We start from the raw sequence: 18,600 nt of genomic DNA, 5'->3' as shown, positions 1-18,600 counted from the left end.
CTCCAGTCTATCTTTCTCAACTTCTATTTTTGTCCCCTTGACACATTCTATATTCTGGTCCACCTGACCTCACGCTTCCCATTCTTTACATATAAAATCTCCCCAGGATGGCTTGCCCTCCTCCCTCACCTCTGCCCCACAATCCTGAGTTTCCTCCCAAGCCTGAGCTCCACCTCCTATGGGAGGTTATTTCTGATTCACCCCAGATTGCCTCCTCCCCAAACTTGGCTTGTACTTCCTTTGGAAAGATTTCATGTTCTTATATTTTGTGTGTTATTTTCCCTGAGAAGCTAGAAATTTTTTTGGATAAGAATGGTTTCATTTTTTGCTTTTATATCTTTAGCACTCAGCATAGTATCTACACATAGTAGGCACTTCATTGTATTTCTCCCAGCATCCAGAATCAGGCTCTGCACAAAGTAGGCACTGAATAAGCTTTTGCTGCATAAAGGAACCTTAGATGAAGTAGGAAGTCAATTTAAGAAAAGATATTACAAGAGAGACAACGTGACACATATACTACCAGAATCATCTTACAATTCTATTGGATGGATAACTATTTGGCTTTGACAAACCATTTTAATTTTAAATGAATTTCACTGGGTAGTTCTGTGTTACTTATATATTGACGCAAATCTTTGCATTATTGGCCAGGTCTACATAGCTTAGAGTGGCCTGATTAACTGATTAATTTAGGAAATATAGATGGGGCATATAAATAATTCAGAATGAAAGAAATTATCTCTGTGAGCTATCCCAATTTATCAAAGAACAACAGGTCATAAAATAAAAGAATACTCTCCAATAGTAATTTGCAAGAACCTGATAATACACAAGCCACATGCAAGGATGAGACTGTGCAGGAATTTGACAAAAACACATTGTTGGAGGGAACTGTTTTACTTCATATTAGGACACAAAAAAGTACTAAGGTAATAGAAAAATCAGAAAATATAGAGCTGTACTTAAGTAATGGCAATAAATGTGTGAATAAAGTAGCTCTAAACTCATCTTATCACTCTGAGGGAACATGGGTTCCTTCTGTGAATACTGTAGCTTAAGTAGTATGCCAAATAACCCACTGCAGTACCTATTTTAATGAGGAATTACCAGTGCCTGAGCTCAGGTTAATAACCTAATCAACATGCTTCCAAAGAGTTAACCACACACAACGGATGCATGGTCTAGTGGGATAAGGTGCAATGTGCATTTACGAAGGGCCTTTCTTTGGTCAGGCAGGGAGCCCAGCTCTGAGGCTGTGTCCTGAGCCTTAACCACCTTATTATCTATTGGGAAGAAACAACATGAGAATGCAGGTAAGGTAAAAAAAAAAAAATGTCTTTTTCCTGGGGCTGGGGGACAGACATTTTGGTACATCAGGTTTGGATTAGTCAAGGATGATGACCTTGAGCTGAGCCTCAGAGGAAGTCACTCTTTCAAAAGGAATACAGGCAAAGCTAGTTTCATGATACTAAAAGTTTCACAAAAACATTTGTTTTTATAAAATGCCAATACAGAGAGCATAGGACTCTATGTTAGAAAGGGATGCCCAGCCAAATGATGCTAACCCAGTGCATTTATACTTTATGGTGCTGTTTGGTTAGAATGTAGTAAGAATAATGTAGCACATAATATTTCAGGGCAGTTTAATGCTGAGTACAGCTAGGGATAAATAGTCACTTTACCTTGAAAAGTAGTTTCTAATGGATTTTACATTCTAAACTCAATTAGGGATAAGAAAAAACATAACAGACCACAGATTAGCCTGGTCAACAAAAAGGAGGCTTTTCTTTTACTATATGATAGTGTCAAATTTACTTCTTTCCTAAGAAATTTCTATTACTTCCCAATTTTACCTTCATTAGAATAAATATATATCCTTCCAAGGTGACTACTTTGAAGACAAGAATACTCATTTAGATGCATAAGTTATAGTAAGCTTGTTTTAAAAATACATATACAACAAACTCCAATCACTTTCATTACGGTATAGTCATCTCCATATGTTAATCATGTCTAGCAATGAAAGTCTAGTGAAAGGTCTCAGACTAGAAGCTAAGGCTAGAAGTTTTGGTTTTTTTTAAACATAAAAACATGAACAGAAAGAATTGGAAATTCATCTTTTTTCCCTTGGGTGAAAAATGTATACTGAAATATAATATATACCTATTTCTGGGAAAATGGACAAAATTCTTTACAGGTCCCCTTTTGAAGCAGCTTTCAAGGACTGTATGAAACTTAATTATGAAAGATTACAAATGAGATGATTTGTAATTGGTACCAGCTGCAGTATATATTGGAAAGCATAAATACAAATAGAATTACTTTTTCAAACTACAAATTGGAAAACTCTGGACCTGAACTTGGGGGACAAATTTACCTTTTAAACTACTTTTCCCTTCATTTAAAAAGTCTTTCCTCAACAGTGATAAGAGAAATATCTGATGACTGACTATATTTTAAATAGAATAGCAAAATACAATTTTTTTTTTATCTACACAGGATTTAGAAATGGAAGGATTTTTAGCAATATTCTAATTTGGGGATTCTTAACCTTTTTTATGTCATGGACCCCTTTGGCAGGCAGATGAAGCCTTCCTACCTTTCTCAGAATGAGAAAATTCACAATGGAAGGAAATGCTCAATTTCAGTTAGAGACCAGTGAGAATAAAGATGTATTTTTCTTTTTGAACCAAGTTCTGGAAATCAACCCACACACCTGTGGGTTACGGAGGTTCCTAAGAACTCCCATGGAAGGTCCATGACTTGTCCAAGGTCCTATGAATGGTAGACAGCAAAGCCAGGATTGAAACGCAGGTTTTATTTCCTCATCTAAATCCCACAATATATTCGTTATTTGAGGCCAGGTTCTAAACGACAAGATACTCAAGGAAGAGAATTTTGGTGTGGAAACCCTTCTGTGTAAAGGAAAGGACCGGAGATGCTCCTTTACCTGGGGAGGACGGCTGGGGGGTGTGCTTATCAGAGGTGCTGGACCCATAGCGGAGGCTGCATTCAAACTCCTTTCCCTTTCATCCTGGTAAATTCGATCTCTTTCAGCTTCCGGCAGCTGCAAGAAGTTCTGCATAGCCCGGAGGTTAACCAGCAAAGACTGCGAGGCAGTCTTGGGGTCCTCTTCCTTTCGGAGGATTTCTGAGAGCAAGCCCTGCAGGGGAATGAAGGCGAAAGCGTGAGCTTGTGCCTGGATCTGGGGGAAAGCACACTGTGCCAAGCGATCCCTAAGCATCCCTTTTTCTTTTCCACTACGTTTAGAAAATGAACAGTCAGAGGCATTAATTCTGCATAGGAATATATTAGTGACAATTTAGGTGGTGCAGAAGAGAGCCTCAATTGTATTCTTAATTTTATTAAGCATCTGCTTTACATACAACATAAACTGAATCTGCCTAATTGGTCTCCTTCCTTTTAGTGGCTTAACTTGCCATGAAATCTTTCACAGGAAGACAATTGAGAGAAGTTAAGATGAAGTGAAATCCTCAGCAAAGCAACATTAGACTGCACAGTTCTCATGCTGGCTAGACCAAAGCTGCAGAAAAAAATCGGCGGTTCAATATTTAAAGGAAAAAAGCCATCTTGAGAAAGGAAAGATGGACTTTAAAGGAAAATGCTTCAGAAATTTGATTAAACAAATAAAAAAAATGCTCCCAAGGCACCACTTTAGAAGCATTAAAAATATTGCACATCAGAATATAACCAGCTCAAATTATTTAAAAATAAGTGACACCAATTGGCCTTTCAATTTTGTACTGGAGAATTACACTCCCATACTCCAAATACTTTCAAATACTATCCTACCATACCAGTAATCTAATATGTGTAATGCTGAAATTTTGAACTTCAGAAGACGCAGATGTAATTTGAAATACATAACTGCTTTTCCACATTACAAGGATCCACAGTAGAATGTTAATGAAAAGAACATTTGTCCTTTTATGAAAATAGAATTTAAGATGTTGTATAGAATATCTGCATTTCCTAGATTACTAGCACCTCAAGTAAATCATATCAGTAATTTCTAGGCTAAGAATGGTCATCAGCAATATGAGAAAATTATCATGGCAACAGAGAGCTTTTATGATGGATTTCCCCATCAAGGAGGTCATTACTATTTTATGACAGATTCTTTGACTCTTTTTGAAGAATGCTTTTAAGAAAGTGAAAATTTCCTTCTAAATGTTTCAGTTAATTTTTTTAAATTTCTATTTTTCAAGGACTGAACTTCCCTTTTTCTATCTCCAACCCTTTGTGTGGAATAAATTTTGGGATCATCATAGATGAATTTGTTTCTTTGCCAATAAAATGAAACCACAGATCAAAAATTTGATAGATGAAGGCATAGTCTGCAAGTGGCCATCAACACTTATGATTTCCCTTTCCAAAGCTTTCATAAAAAGCTGTTGGAGATGGGGGGGAGAGGGGAAGAGATAACAAGAGTCTAAAGGATGGGACAGATTGGTAAAAAGGAAATGATTTCTAAATGTTATGGCATTTTTAGAGCTTATCTGCAAATAACTTTCTCTTTTAAAAAAAATCTGCTAAAGTAGATCACTGTCAAAATAGTTGGGTGCAGACTTTCTTCAAATTTCAAAGTTAGAAGGTTGAATATAATTGATAGAGGATAGCTTCTAAATAAATACATTCATATTTTGTGTCTTTATTGCACAAACTAAGTCATTACAATGACTACCAAAGATGACTTAGTTGTAACTTTAAGAGAAGTGCACAAATGAGATTGAAAAATGAGAACAGAGCTTTGAGGTAGTTGTATTAGGCAAAGACGGTTCCTATACAATGACAAAGCCTGCAGTCAAGTCAATTAAAATTCAACAAAAAAAAATGTCATCAGCCGTCCAGATTGTTTATCTGGATGACATCAAATGGCTGATTTGACAGAATTTGTGACTGAATTGATTTGTATGTGGTATCACAATGATACAGCCAAAGAGATTTCTTAAAAAATAAAAGTGAAGATTAGGGAAACATTTCCCTCTTTCTGTCCATGTTTCATTTTGCCCAAATACATATGGATGATTTCATGGATATCATTAAAAGAGAGCAGGCAATAGGACAAGAGAAGTTGTGAAAAGGCTCCATATCTGAGGCATACATATTAAATGTACATCATCTATATTATATGCTTATGAAATGAAATGTATGCAGAGTATACAAAAATACAGAGTAAAAAGGGTGACTAATCAACTCTAAGAGTGATTGATAGAAAATTCAAAGTATACTTGATTGAGACTTTATGAGAGTCTTGGGGAGATTATGGTGTAGTACACGTGACCCAAAGGAGCAGAGTAGTCTGAAAAAAAATCAAATAAATATCTTTTAGGCAATTTTATTTGAGAAGCCTGAACTTGGCTTTAAAAAAATGAAACTGCTTTTTTTCTGTTTTACATATATGCAAAAAAAGAATAAACCTAAGGCAGTCCAAAACTGTAATAGAGAAAAAGTGTTTGGTTCCTTCCTGTGTCTAAGATGAAAAATGTCCTTGTTTGGATAAAAAAAGTTTAGTCTCAAAGTTTAAGGAGTTGATATATAAATAAGTTTTATTGCAAGTCTCTCCTGTCAATTTCTAGCCATACTTAAATATTTTGGAGAAAAGAAATATTTTTAATTCAACATAATGGTTCAAGTGTTTAATTTTTGCCTTAAAAACACTTGAGGAGAACTGAATCATTGACACAAGCACTAAAGTAACCATAGGTAGGCCAGTGTAGATAATACCAGATATTTTGAAACCAGTTTACCCATTGCTTTCAATGGGGGGAGTGCCCCCTGGTGGACAACACATGGGAAAAATAGCTACAAAATGTTTTGACCACAATTTTATGAATATGTTTAGAACATTATTAGGCCACTTTGGAAAAATTCTCCCAAGATAAAGGCGTCAGGATATAACTACAGGAAAACACTTGAATAAGTAGGCTGTTTTTGTAGGAACAGTCAATGTGTTTTTGTTCCCCCTTATCGTTGAGAATACATGGAGACCTGCTATTAGTATATCTAAGGGGTCACTGCATAATACACAATAGTCATTCAGTAACAAAATCTCCTTGGAGAAGGACCCAAGATGAAACTGCCTTCTGAGGATTTCTTCTGCTCTAGTTAATGCTGGCGTAGCACAATTCCAGAGTCTGCCACTTGTTATCTAACATGAGGTGTTGGAATGTCTGGATACAAACTTATTGAACACATTTAACACACTTGTTACTTTGTCCAGTTTTAGGGAAAGGAAACTTGTCCTTAAAATCATGTTAAAGTCATGGTGATACTAAGTGGTATGGGTGCTTGAGTGGCCAGTCATCATAACCTCACATCTCATCAGTTTTGACCACTGTGGGATCGTAGATCAGCATCTCATATGCTACATTTGAGAGCTTAAAATTCACATTCTTATTATTCACCAAGGGCGAGGTTCTTACATGGTATCTGCATCAAGGCTTAGTCACACACACACACACACACACACACACACACATACACACACACACCATTTTTGTCCATCATTAAAAAAATGCTGAAATCAATGCAACTGTTTTTAAAATGGCAAGAATAAAAACTGAAAATGCAGAAAAACTTAGTTAATTGGAGACAGCACATTTACTACCAGTTTCATTCATTTCCCTTTTTTAAAGTCCTATTATGATGTTTCATTCTAACAGGAATAACCCTGAGTTCTCAAAAGACTTGCTGGCAGAGGAGCTCAAAGCCTGTGCACTGGCTGTTTTTCTCATGCCTAAAATGCCTTTTCTTGCAACCTCAGACTCTTAGAATCCCTCCCTTCCATATTCAAATGTCTCTTCTGGAAGAAAGTGCCTTCTCCACTAAGATTACTTTTCATTTAATATATACTTCACCTATATGTGTACATATGTGTGTATATGTATGTATATATATGCACATGAATGTATATTTTCCCCCATTAGAATGTATATAAGCTCCTTGAGGGCAGAGGTTCACTTTAAATATGGGCCCAGTGATAGATTCTGTCTGTTGTGTGAGGAAGGACTAGCCTAGCAGGAAACAGGTCACATGGCAAAGATGAGAGATGACAGATGGACAGTCCTTGATACTCTTGATCAGGAGAAAGAAAGGCCTCTAGAATACTAGGTGGACCCACCATGAGGAACATATGGAAGGGGGCAGACAGAGCTCCCAATAAGGATAGGCAGGAACAGACAGACTTCAGTCAGCATCATTAGACAGGACTAAGTAGCTAGGTGGTGGCCAAGCAGAGTGAATACAGGACTGGGTCTGGAGTCAGGGAAACCCGAATCCAAATTTGGCTTTAGATACTCACTACCTGTATGGTCTTAGGCAAGTCACAACTTTTGTTTGCCTCAGTTTCCTCATCTGTAAAATGAGGATAATAACAGCACCTACCTCCCACAGTTAAGAGAATCAAATAAGATAATATTTGTAAAGTGCTTAGCATGGTGTCTAGCATACAGTAGGTGCTCTATAAATGCTATTCTTATTTATTTATTATTAATCATCATTACTGAAGGGATAAAAGGGCAGTGACCTTCTTTCACAGGGGATGTATCCATACTAATGAAAGTATAGAAGCTTGAATTATGAAAGGACTTTCCTCTGCATGGAGGTGTTTCAAGTGTTAATCTATACATTTTTAAACTAATTTCATCAGAGAAATTTCAAATTATTTTGCAATTTAGGCTCCTAGTTGGGAAGTGAAAGTTCTAAACTTTTTCCAAATAAAAAACGAATTTACAAAGAGATTCCTAAGCCTGTTTATTTTTATATTCCCAAAGAAGAGTTTGCAAGTCATCACAAGCATAGTTCATTACTAATAGTAAAAAAATGTTCAATAAATATTATCAGTACTTTCCAGAGCTAATTATGAATTCTTTAAAATAGCAGATAAATGAAAGTGTCTGCCAATTTGAACAAAAACATACTGTGTCTGGCCTCCACTTTGTCTCCTCTTTGAACATAATCACTGATTCAGATAGATTTTTATCAGCTTCATAAAACTTCAAAGTAGGCAGAGAGAAAATATGATTTGACAAAACCTCCCCCAAATATGTAAAGCACCTCTGAATGCCCCATTTGCAGCGAATTTTAAATCACATGTCCAGGTGAAGGATGATTTTCTAACTCCACCCACTTACCTGGACCTTTGCCAAGTAAGTTATAAGCAGACACATTGATCTATGTCGTTTAGTAGCAAGGGGAGAGCCGTCATGGTGGTGTAATAGCACCTTTTTACCTTTGATTCAATAGTGATATGGATAGTGAGCTTTTTCTTAAATTACACTGCAAAGAATTGTATGAACAGAGTGGCAATTTCTGTTATACTTAAGCAGGCAAATTTCTCTCTACCAGATAATTTACAGAACTCAAATTCAATAAAACATTGCATGATGGTCCATTACTGTTATCAGTTTTGAATAATCCATCTTCATTCTTCATTTTACTGGAAAATAAAGTGTGCCAAAGACAAAAGGGGAAAAAAAAGAAAAAGCCTGAGAATGGGATCCGAGTAAACTCTGGGTTTTATTTTAAAATCCCACTGCTGCATAGATGTGTCAAACATGTATGAAACATGTGACGCATATAGAAGCTTAAACAGCAACTTTCCAGAAGTATATTAAAGCTGGGAAGTGTTTATTTAGAATCTTTAGAAAAAATTTTAAAAATATATTGGCCTATACTAAAGCCTCATGAAACAGGCACAAATAATTGGCCCCTATGTAATTCATGTAAGAACATATTTCCACCAAATGCAAAAAGCAAAAGGAGAAGTCTTTCTCAAAACATGAGAAATTATTTTTTTAAAAAACTTTACCACAAATGAATTATGTTTGTAGAACAATCTTAAGTAATGGGAGGGAAGGGAGTGTTCCTATGATTGTGAAGGTCCTATGAGGCTCATGCTGATGTATCATGATGCATGCAAATGTAGTTAATATGAAATTCCCAGAGCAAATACTCAAATGGCTCAGAGATCAATCTCATCAATGTGGGAGTTCCTGTCCAATGGTGCAGACTGTAGTCTGTCCATGGCAGTTCATTCTTAGTGCGATCCTTGCCTGAAGCCTCCCCTGTGCTCCTCACAGTGGGTCCACCTCATGTTCTAGAGGATCTTCCTCCCTTTCTCGGGACTGAGAGTACCAATGGAGTCCTCTTACTATGTCATCCCTCATCCTTGCCATATGACCAGCCTGTCTTCTTTTCCTACTATCCATTTCCATGATGACATATTTTAGCCCATATTTTTTTGAAGCTTCTCATTGGTTGTGGCCTGTGCACACCCACCAAGTACCTCTCCACTGCCCTCCTTGTGATATTATTAATTTTTAATTTTTCAGAAACTATTGTAACCCATCCTTGCCCACCATACAGAAACAAGCAGAAATATCCCTGTCCAGACCATCACTGTTTCTTACTCTTCTGATCGCTTACGGGACAACAGTGCCTTTGTCTGATTACGTCATAAAGCTTTGCATTTGTATGTGCATATTTTACACTACTTAAAAAACCTTAAGTTGGAATTGCACATTGTAGTAAGTGCACACAAATGTGTGATGTGAGATTTGACTGTGCAGAGCTCCAGATATATACATATGCATTAGCATGTGTATTTTAGTACTCTATGCTAACACCATACACTAACACTCTGCACCTGCTTTTACTGAAATGCATACACTTTGAAATAAACACACTACATGCATTCATATGAATGCATAATCAATAAAATAAATGCAGCTGTGTTTTTTTAAGTGTGACCACCCAAAATACATGCGTGCTTGCGTGTGCAAAAACTATGTCTCAGAAATTGCATACTTAAATAGAAGGATATGGTGAAATATACCCAGCAAATGATTTACAATGAACTGTTTCAAACACAGGCGTAGAACACTTTCTTACTGAGAACTATCCCTTTACCAGCAATGAAGATGTTCACGGGAACACTTTTCATGCATGTCACTCCAGAATAAAATAAATAGTTCTTTTAAAAATGGGTTAGACATTAAAATTGTTTTTATTAAAGTACTCTGCATCTAGCTACACCAAATTTTCTATATCTTTCCTTTCTCAGAAAAATAGTTCCTTTTTACAGGACATTAGCCACTGAGTTGGTTTCTCGGTGCTTTAAATTGCACACAGGTAAAGCACATACACACACACGCATATATATACATATATATGTGTATATATATATATATGTATATATACATATATATACATATATATACACACACACACACACACACACACACACACACACACACACACATATATGTATAAAATCACAAACACTCCTAGGAATAGAAAAATAGGATCAAAGGTCTTCAGGTAGAAGGGACCCTATCCTGGAGATCATTTAGGCCAGTCCTCCCTTCATTTTATAGATGAGGAAACTGAGCCCAGAGAGGTTAACTGATTTGCTTTCTTAAATGGTAAAGCTTGGGAGTTAAACCCAGGCAGCTAAGTGGTACAGCGGATAGTGTATGAGAGTTAGGAGTCAGGAAGACCCGAGTTTCACTCCTGCTTCACACATCAGCTGTGAGGCCTTGGACAACTGACTGAACCTCTCTGTGCCTCAGTCTCCCCATTAGCAAAATGGGGATAATAAATTTTACCTAACCCACAGGGTTGTTGTGATGAAGAAATGAAATCACATATACTTAAAGTGCTCTGCAAACCTCGCAGTATTATATAAATATTATCTGACACACGTCCCTACCCACTTTCTACTATCAATCTTCCCAGTAAGGACAGTAGAATCAGTCCTCCCTCAAAATAAAAACTGTATAAGGATGTTTCTCCCCTTCTTACACTCTACCCGTCATTCCCGGTCTCTTCACCATAAGGCATTTTCAGTAATGCTTAGAACCCTAAGTATCACTTTTGGCTTTCTCAATGTATCTTTTTGTGTTACTACATTCTTTCCACGCCAGCGTTCCTTTAGATTATAAACTATGGAGTAAACTAGAACTCTACAGATTTAATTTGAGTACAGTGTTTCATTAAGTACAGGAATTGGTCACTGTTGCTAATAAAGATGGCTACCTACAATAGGAACAAGTAGTATTTTAGGCCTAATCTATTTTAATTATATGTAGATACAAAATTAAGTTGCCATATATCTTTAAAATGTGGAACAAATTGGTATGGTGAAAAGTTAAGGCAAATGTAAAAAAAACCGCAGCTGTGAATCAATTGGTTACGCAAATTTTGCTAATGACTTTGGATTAAATTATCATATTTGAGACCCTCTGAACTTTGGCATTGTAACCCCCCCACAAAGTCGAAGGATAGCTTTAAAAGCAGACAAAGTGAGTCAAGTAGATTCAGGAAAATTAGTATTAAAATCAGAAATATTAAAAAGAACCTAATTCCTTGGATCCAGCCACCATTCAATACTGCCTTCCTTTTATGTGTATGGCAAAAACACCACTTTCCATCATGGCAACAGTAGCAAAACAAAAAAGAATGCTTATTTCAAATGCCACAGAGCAGTAGACTCAAATTAGCTTTTGACCATCTGTGTGACCTTGGTCAAGTTATTTAAACTAATTTAGCTCAAGTTTCCTCATCTGTAAATTAAGATGGTTGTATGAAAAGATGATCTGTAAAGTTCCTTTGAGGGTGAGGTCTGATGATTTTATATTTAGAAACAATTTAGCTCAGTGTTTCTCAAAACATTTTATCTCATTATTTCAGATGTATATCACTTCTCCCTCCCCTTCTTCTCCTTCACCAAAATAAAAGTGTACAATGTTGATTGACCAGAATGTCTTTTCTGGATTTCTCAAAAAAGAAGAGATTCTAACAGCACGCATTGCATGAAGAACAGGTAACAACGTGGTCCCAGGCAACAGTGGGTGTAGAGGGAAGGGGTGCAAAAAAACACTTGGTAAAAAATAAGTATGAATGACCCTGTTGAGGAGAGTGACTATGCCAGGCTAATTTTTTATGCTAATGAGCCACACTGCTGCCATCACTAATAGCTTAGCATACATAGCTGGTCTCCAAAATCCCCTTAGTACTTCCTCAGGATCTCTAGTTTGAAAAAAAGGTTATAGAACAAATTTAAAGCACCTACCCTATCACACTTATTTTTTTTTCATGTTCACCTTGTATAGATGCAAAATAACTTACATTTATATAGCATTTTAGATTTCCAAACCATCTTCCTTATAACAACTCCTCGAGATAATAATTATTATACCCCCTTACAGATGAGAAGCCTGAGGCATAGCAGGAAAGTGACTTGATCTTGGATACACCCAGATCGAGTTTGTGGCACAGGAAAGAGCACTGATCTAATAAATAGTTTTTAGAAATCAGCTAATGTAATGACTAGGTATGTGACCTAAGGCATATCGCAATCTCTTGACTTCAGTTTCCTCACCTATAAGATAACTGAGTTGTTCCCAACCGCTTGAACTTTCCTTACATTTCAAATATTCTATCATTCATGCTGTTGTTTTCAGTTATTTCAGTTTTTTTTTTTTGACTCTCTATGACCCATTTAGATTTTCTTGGCAAAGTGGTTTGCCATTTCTTTCTCCAGCTCACTTTTAAAGATGAGGAAACTAAGGCAGATAGGAGTTAAGTGACTTGCCCAAGGTCACACAGCTAGTTAAGTTTCTGATCCCAGATTTGGACTCAGGTCTTCCTGACTCCAGGACTGGAACTCTATCTACTGCACCACCTACCTGCCTTCTGTGATTCATGGGATGACATAAAACTAATTTGCATGATTGGTAGAAACTTGTTCATAAATAGGCCCTGAATATGACCCCATTCACAATTAGTTTTCTGGTCTCCCATCGCCAGTGAAGAAGTCAATGTGAGTTAGAAACATGGAAGACATAGTAGCATTCCTAAAGCATGATCAGAATAGCCATCAATTGCAGGTCATGTTAAATTAAATTTAGTTTTGCGGCCCACATACTGATAGAAAGCATACTCATAGAAAGGATCCAAAAGGAGAAAACCATCAAGAAGAAGAAGGAAGGGACATATGGCATGGACTACTAAGAAAAACTTTTAAAATTCAACCAAACTGACCTGAGTTCTGTTAAAAGCCACACGTGCAAATACTGCCTGGGAGATTCCTGCTCTTTTCAGTTCATCTCTCACCCACTGGTAGATTTCGGAAGACACCTCTGTGTTGGTTGAGACCTGTTGCTCCAACGGCTTGTTCATAGATCTACTGACAGGGGGAGGGTGGTTCAAGTACTGCTGATTTAAGGACTGCTGGGCTAAGAGTCTGTTCACTGCATACTGTTGGTTCAGCAACTGAGCCATCACCAGCTGCTGATTGACCAGCTGAGGACTAATGGGAGTGGATACAAGTCCAGGGTGCAGGTTTGGAAGTGGGGTCCGGACCGATGGCTGGCTGCCATGAGAAAGCTGCACAGGGGATGGAGGCTGCTCAGCGGTGTTCCCTGGGACTGGCTGCTGGCCAAAGTTGACATGGTTGGCACCTTGCTGGGATAGTTCAGAAAGGCTATCCATCTCAACTACAGTAGACCAAAAAAAAAAAAAAGCACCATTTCTTAGAAGATAATTATAAGAGGTCACATTTATATAGAGCCTTAATGCTGGCAAAATGCTTTACAAATACTATCCAAGGTAGACTATTAATAATCGTGAAGGTTTCCACAACAGAAAGATAATGGATACTCCAACAACCCACACCAGGTAAAACTGGGGACAACCTACCAAACCCATGAACACACTACAATAAAAGATGAAGAACAAAGTTTGTTGTTATTTTTCACAAGGTTGTATGACATATTTTGGCTTCAAATTCTTAAGTTTGTCGCTTTATATTAATAAAGTTATTTAAACATGACTTATAAAAGACACATTTGCTTAGGGGTGAGGATGATAAATGTAGGTGAGATAAGATATAATTTATAGCTATATTCAGTCATTCAACAAGTATTTTAAAGTTCCTACTATGTGCCAAGCCCTGGATAAATGCTGGGAATACAAGGAAGGGGCATATATATGTGTGGATGTATAAATGTATATCATAACATATAGGTATAATATAGTATTAGGAAAAGAGAACCAAGATCACTGTTTCTTCTAACTTCCCTGTTTTCCTTCAACTCTCAGCTAAAGTCCCACTTGCTATCAGAGACAGTCCTCCTTAATCTTACTGCCTTCCTTCTGAAATTATCTTGAATTTACCCTACTTAGATCTTGTTTGTCCACAGTTGTTTGCATGTGGTCTCCCTTATTAGACTGTAAGCTCCTTGAAAGGAAAAAAAAAAATAACCCCCCCTGTTCTTTATATCCCAAGCTCTTAGCACAGTACCTGGACTACAGCAGGTGTTTAGTAAATAAATGCTTGTTGACTTGCCTTGAATTTGAAGCCAGAAGACATGAGTTCAAATCCCATCCTTTCTATATATTACCCATGTCATGTGCAAATTTAGAGCCATCTCCACTCCAAATTTTCATACGGACCATTTGGGCCCGAACTATGGTAGAGCCTTTGAGCTCTTATTGGTCTGATTAGCCACAGACTTGATCCCAACAAATTTTGGTCCTATCTGAGAACGGAGGACAACAACCAACCAGCCATCCAACCACTCCAGGTGATCATGAGCACATCACTTTCCCTCTCTGGGTCTCAGTTTTCCTACCATTATAACACCCAGATTGGAATACCTGACCCTGAAACCCTCACCCAGCTTTAAGGGCTATGAGCCTATGATTCTACAATATATTCTTGCTTTGAGTCTCCATGGAATCAGGGAAATAGCATATTGGGCCATAAAATTGATTATCTGTCCCCATTAAAGTTTTGTTTTTCCTAATGATTTCTACAAGAAGCTAAGGGGTGAAACTTTTTCATTCACTCTTAAAATCAATGGTCATATTAGTGCAGTTGATACTGCTGGTGCCATTAACCTTGGCTGGAGCCCCTCGGGAGCTTCTACACTGGGCAGGTGTCCCACAGGGACCGATGGCTCTATGTGCTTCAAACATGCTGCCGCAGGGAACATGCTGCTTTTATTTTCCTCAGTGTAAAAGCTGAACATGGAGCCGTAAATAGGCATTTCCCCCCAAATGCCACACGATGCTTCCCTCGTGTAGACACCAGCTAAGTCTCAATCATCATTTCTCATTATCACTAAATATTCAGACTTTACATTTGGAAGAACTTATCACACTGCTGAAGTTAACTGGCATATGCAAACTATAACCAAGGAGAGGGGGAGAGAAACCTTCTATTTCTACAACCGAATGTAGAGATCTGCCCAAGTGGGCCATTCATGTAGAATAGTAATTCAAGCAATTATCCCAAAAGTGATGCATTGTCTTCATTACAGCCTTAAGCTGTAAAAGGCGAAGAATCTGTTTTGGTGGATGAATGGTTTTTCTCCAACTACTAAAAGCTAAGACATGTTCAAAATTCAGATTCTCCTGCTTCCTAAAGTCTTTAAAAAGACATTAATAATTATTTTTGTTAATAGAAGAAATTTGCAGAAGCTCTCTAGAAGTAGGTTTCAAACAGGATATAATATACAAAGTTAGTTTAATATCACATACTTAACATTAACATTTCTTTAAAAATAACATATGTGTATGAAAGGGGAGGTTCTTAATAGGAATAAAAATGCAATCTCAAAACAGTGTTTGTTTTTGTTAGCACTAACAACTTCCTCATAAGTTGGAGAGATTGATCAATTCTCTAGAAAGAGTTCAGGTCCTGGAGTGAGAAGACCTGGGTTCCCATTCTGCCTTGGAGTCCCATCAAAGAATTCTAAGCCTTCGTTTTCTCATCTCTAATATGAGGGTAATCATATACTACTAACTTTACAGAATTTTTTAAATGAGGAAAGAATTACATTTATTCTGTGTATGTCCTTACACATTGCTTCTCCCATTAGAATATAAGCTTCCTGAGGGCATGTTGGCTTTGCCTTTCTTTGGCTCCTCAGCACTTAGCACAGGGTCTGGCACGTGATGATTGCTTAAGAAATTCTTCAAGCAGTAGGTAAATGTGTATTATTACTATCAATAGAAGATACTAATAGAAGGTAAATATTCAGGTAAAACAAACATATATCTTAACCCTGGCATTCTTGAATCCTTTACTTATTCTTCTGTATCCTTTACAATCCTTTTTATTCATTTTCTCTATAACAAATGTTGATATTGTGAGCTAAAACCACATACTGGAAAGAGAGTCACTGAGAAGTCTGTGAGGTGGCAAGTCATTGGTCAGGATCATTGAGGTGAAGTCAATGACGAAATTATCTACTTGCCAGAGTGTTTAAAGAACCTTTGCAATAGGAGCTACGTAAAAACAGGAATTATTTCTTTCAAATTGATTGTAAAAATCACACCATTTTCCACCAAAAAAATCCACTTAATCCTGAGAGAAATCACATCTAATATTAGTTATTCAAGACCTTGTTAGGTCTTTATAGAGATGTTATCAGATGACAGCTTCCCTCCTTGTTCCATGATTCCTGCATGTCTGACAACCAAGTCAGTTTGGCTGATTTAAACACAAACATTTATTGAATTTAATTATCTCATTATCCTCATACCCCAAAAAAAAGAAACATACTAAATTGATCTCTAATTGGGCAATCCAAATATCTGGCTTTCGATATGATTGTGCTAGCCCCCCCTGCACCCCCAAAGACATGCAGTGGCATGTGGCCCCCCTACAACGCTTCCTGCTTACCCAGCATATCTTTTGTCTTCTTGAAATGTTTATACCACCTTCCAAATTCTTGACATTTTGCTGCTGATACATTTGCATAGTAAGTGCTGTTCACAATGGATGAAATCATACTCTGCATGAAAAGGGGGGAAAACATTTGTAATATAGAGCAGCACAAGTTGGAACACAGAAATTATTTCAATTGGTAAAACCATATTTTTTTTATCATCTGAGTACCATAATAATTTTTTTTACCCTTTAGCCTAGAGCTTCAACTTAAAATTCATTAAGCAGAAAATCAAACATTTGTTTTAAATGGAATGGAAAGAAACAATCCACAGTGACAAGGATAAAGCTATCAAACAGTAGACTTGTTAACTTCAACATAGCATCTCTAGATTCTCCCACTCAAAGACTTCTATTGAGCTCAGATAATTACATATACATCTTATGTCTGCAAAGCCACAATATACTTACTGCCTCAAGAACTTGGGACTGCATTGCATGGAGCTATTATCTACATTTTCCATAACTCAATTCCACTAAGAGAGGCAGTATGGCATAGTGGATAGGGAACCTGCCTCAAAATGGGAATACCTGGGTTCAGGTGCAATATCTGACCCAGACTGGCTGTGTGACGCTGGCCAAGTAACTAAACCGCTCAGCGCTTTTTGTAACTCTCTAAGACTGTCAGTGGCAACAAAGGCACTGACTTGCTTTGATGGAAGGAGTTTTCTCACCTGGGAGTTCCCTCTGTCAGTAAAAATCATGGATTTGTTTCCCTGTCCTACACTCTGCCCTACTAAGAAGGGGGCTGGTGAGGGTGTATGCATGAGTGAATATATTGTTACTACAGAAAGAATGACTACATATAATAAGGCACTTAAAGTAATCATAGGAAACCACTATATGAAGGAGAAATAATTTATTAACAGACTTAATTCTTTTTTTAAGCATGATTCTAAATTTTAAATTGGCCATAAAAACTCTTAACAAACATTTGAAATTAAGTACTATTTTAAGAATATTCCTTTTCTTTCTAATCAATTACTTGAAAGCAAAAACAGTTTAGTTTCTAAAACATGGAAGGGAAAAAAAGACTATGAAGAGTTTATTATTATTTTTTCCACTTTCAAAATAGGGGAAGAGTTTTTTAAACAAATAAAATGAAACCTTATCACTATAATTCCAATGAAAAGATCCATTTTCACAAAAATTTAAATAATTCTCCCCACCCCATACATAATTACCAGTCAATAGTGAGTATATTAAAGATATTTCCCATTGAGTCTTAAAAATAATTAGATTTCCAATTACTTATTCTCCCCCTCCCTGCTCCAACCCTTTGTGTATAAAAGCTTGCATTTCAAACTTTAGTTGGACTATGGTGAAATAATTTACAGAATAGAAGCATTGTTCTATAGACAGTTAATAACCAGAAAAGCCAGTTTGGGGACAAAGATACAAAATATTTTTCTATTGCTGTCTACTTTAAAGCTATTTCTAATTTAGAGTTGTGCTATTCTGGTTATTGACTCCACTGAAATTCATTATCAGTGTTAGTTTTACAGTACACACAGACTAGTAATATGTAAATGGTTTTTTAGATTCTTACAAGACCTTGACTAAAGAGATGGGCTAAAGTCGGTTACTTTTGCAAAACAGAGATAGCCTAGCAAAGGGACCCTGTGACAAACCTCGTGTCTGCTACTCATTGCTTTTACATTCATTTCCACATTTTTATTCCACTAAAATTCTCCTTCTTAAAGGGCTCACGGATGCTGTCATTAAATCCAATGGTGTGCAATTTAACTAAGAGCCTGCTACAATCACCAGTGTGAAAGAGCCTTAAAGAATTTGCCAGAACTAGAGCCCAAAGATTTCCTGATCCAGTTAACAAT

General features: G+C 36.9%; 1 protein-coding gene across 7 annotated transcripts in view; it reads right to left on the bottom strand.

Annotated features, from left to right (window-relative positions):
• Nucleotides 1-18,600, bottom strand: part of SATB1 (SATB homeobox 1) — a 116,950-nt gene that overhangs the window by 46,037 nt on the left and 52,313 nt on the right. For all 7 annotated transcript variants that reach the window (XM_072651227.1, XM_072651228.1, XM_072651225.1 and 4 more), the window contains 3 exons: nt 16,721-16,832; nt 13,072-13,526; nt 2,954-3,166 (listed from right to left, as the gene is read on the bottom strand). In XM_072651227.1, the coding sequence (XP_072507328.1) occupies nt 2,954-3,166; nt 13,072-13,526; nt 16,721-16,832 (780 nt within the window). The remainder of the gene's footprint in view (nt 1-2,953; nt 3,167-13,071; nt 13,527-16,720; nt 16,833-18,600) is intronic.

Source organism: Notamacropus eugenii, chromosome 3 (genome assembly GCF_028372415.1).
Source record: "Notamacropus eugenii isolate mMacEug1 chromosome 3, mMacEug1.pri_v2, whole genome shotgun sequence".
NCBI classification, from domain to species: domain Eukaryota; kingdom Metazoa; phylum Chordata; class Mammalia; order Diprotodontia; family Macropodidae; genus Notamacropus; species Notamacropus eugenii.
Note: the sequence above shows the minus strand (reverse complement) of the source record. Positions and strands in the feature narration are given on the sequence as shown.